The following is an 822-nucleotide window of genomic DNA, read 5'->3' on the forward strand; positions in this document are numbered from 1 at the left end:
TTTTTTATGTTTTTATTACATTTTGTGGGAAGTCATTTTACTCTCATGATCAATTCCTGTGTGGTATATTGTGTCCGATATGTTAATCATTCTTTTCACACAGCCGAGTGATGTGTTGATTATTTGTTGAAGGTAAGTATTCGTCCGGGAAACTTTATTTTGAGTGTGTTGTCAAATCTGCTTACTATAGAGTCTAAAAATGCTAATTTTCCGTCTTTTTCCAATTATTATCAATTATTCATTTTAATAATATACAGCCGTGGCGCCCCTTCCGATACGACCAGACACGCGACGCATCAGCTGGCGCTGCCCCTATATGATATTTAGCAAAGAAGAGCCAGCCAAAAACTCCAACTTGGATGCTGGCACTGAGAAAGGGGCCAGTGCAACGTGCAGCGTCATGGAGTGCAAAAGCGTGTCCGTTCTACCAACCTATGCACAATCCTGGTGCGTAACTGAGTTCCTTTCTTTGGACTGTAATCTCTTAACTAGTGTTTGTTGTTTTGCAGCTCGCACAGCAGCGACTCGAAGAAGGCTTCGCTGTGCCAAGCTCTGTTTCCCTATAAGACGCTCAACGAACCCGACCCGGTTACCATACTCATCACCTTGGCTGTGCTCGTTGGCTCCTTTTGCCTGCTCAGCGGGTTTATACTGCTCTGTGTAGTATCCAAGGCGTGGCAGGATGAAACATCCGAGGCCATTCTTCTAATGGGTAAGTAGAGCTTCTCGACTGGAGCAGATTTACACTGAGAAATCCCCAATTTCAGGCATTGGCTTCTTCATCACATCTTTGTCCTGTGTCACTTGGAAATTGACGAATGC

The 822-nt window shown here is 44.2% G+C and overlaps 1 protein-coding gene across 1 annotated transcript; it reads left to right on the top strand.

Annotated features, from left to right (window-relative positions):
• Nucleotides 1–316: 316 nt before the first annotated feature.
• LOC135441078 (uncharacterized) lies at nucleotides 317–817 on the top strand (the record flags this gene model as incomplete). Its single annotated transcript, XM_064700533.1, has 3 exons — nucleotides 317–447; nucleotides 510–712; nucleotides 768–817. Coding segments are annotated over exons 1-3 (384 nt in total), but the record flags the coding sequence as incomplete, so codon positions are not given.
• Between the last annotated feature and the right edge of the window lie 5 nt (nucleotides 818–822).

This window comes from Drosophila montana, unplaced genomic scaffold (assembly GCF_035044405.1).
Source record: "Drosophila montana isolate Dmon_TW-CO22-7 unplaced genomic scaffold, ASM3504440v1 contig_1799_1, whole genome shotgun sequence".
In the NCBI taxonomy this organism is placed as follows: Eukaryota; Metazoa; Arthropoda; class Insecta; order Diptera; family Drosophilidae; genus Drosophila; species Drosophila montana.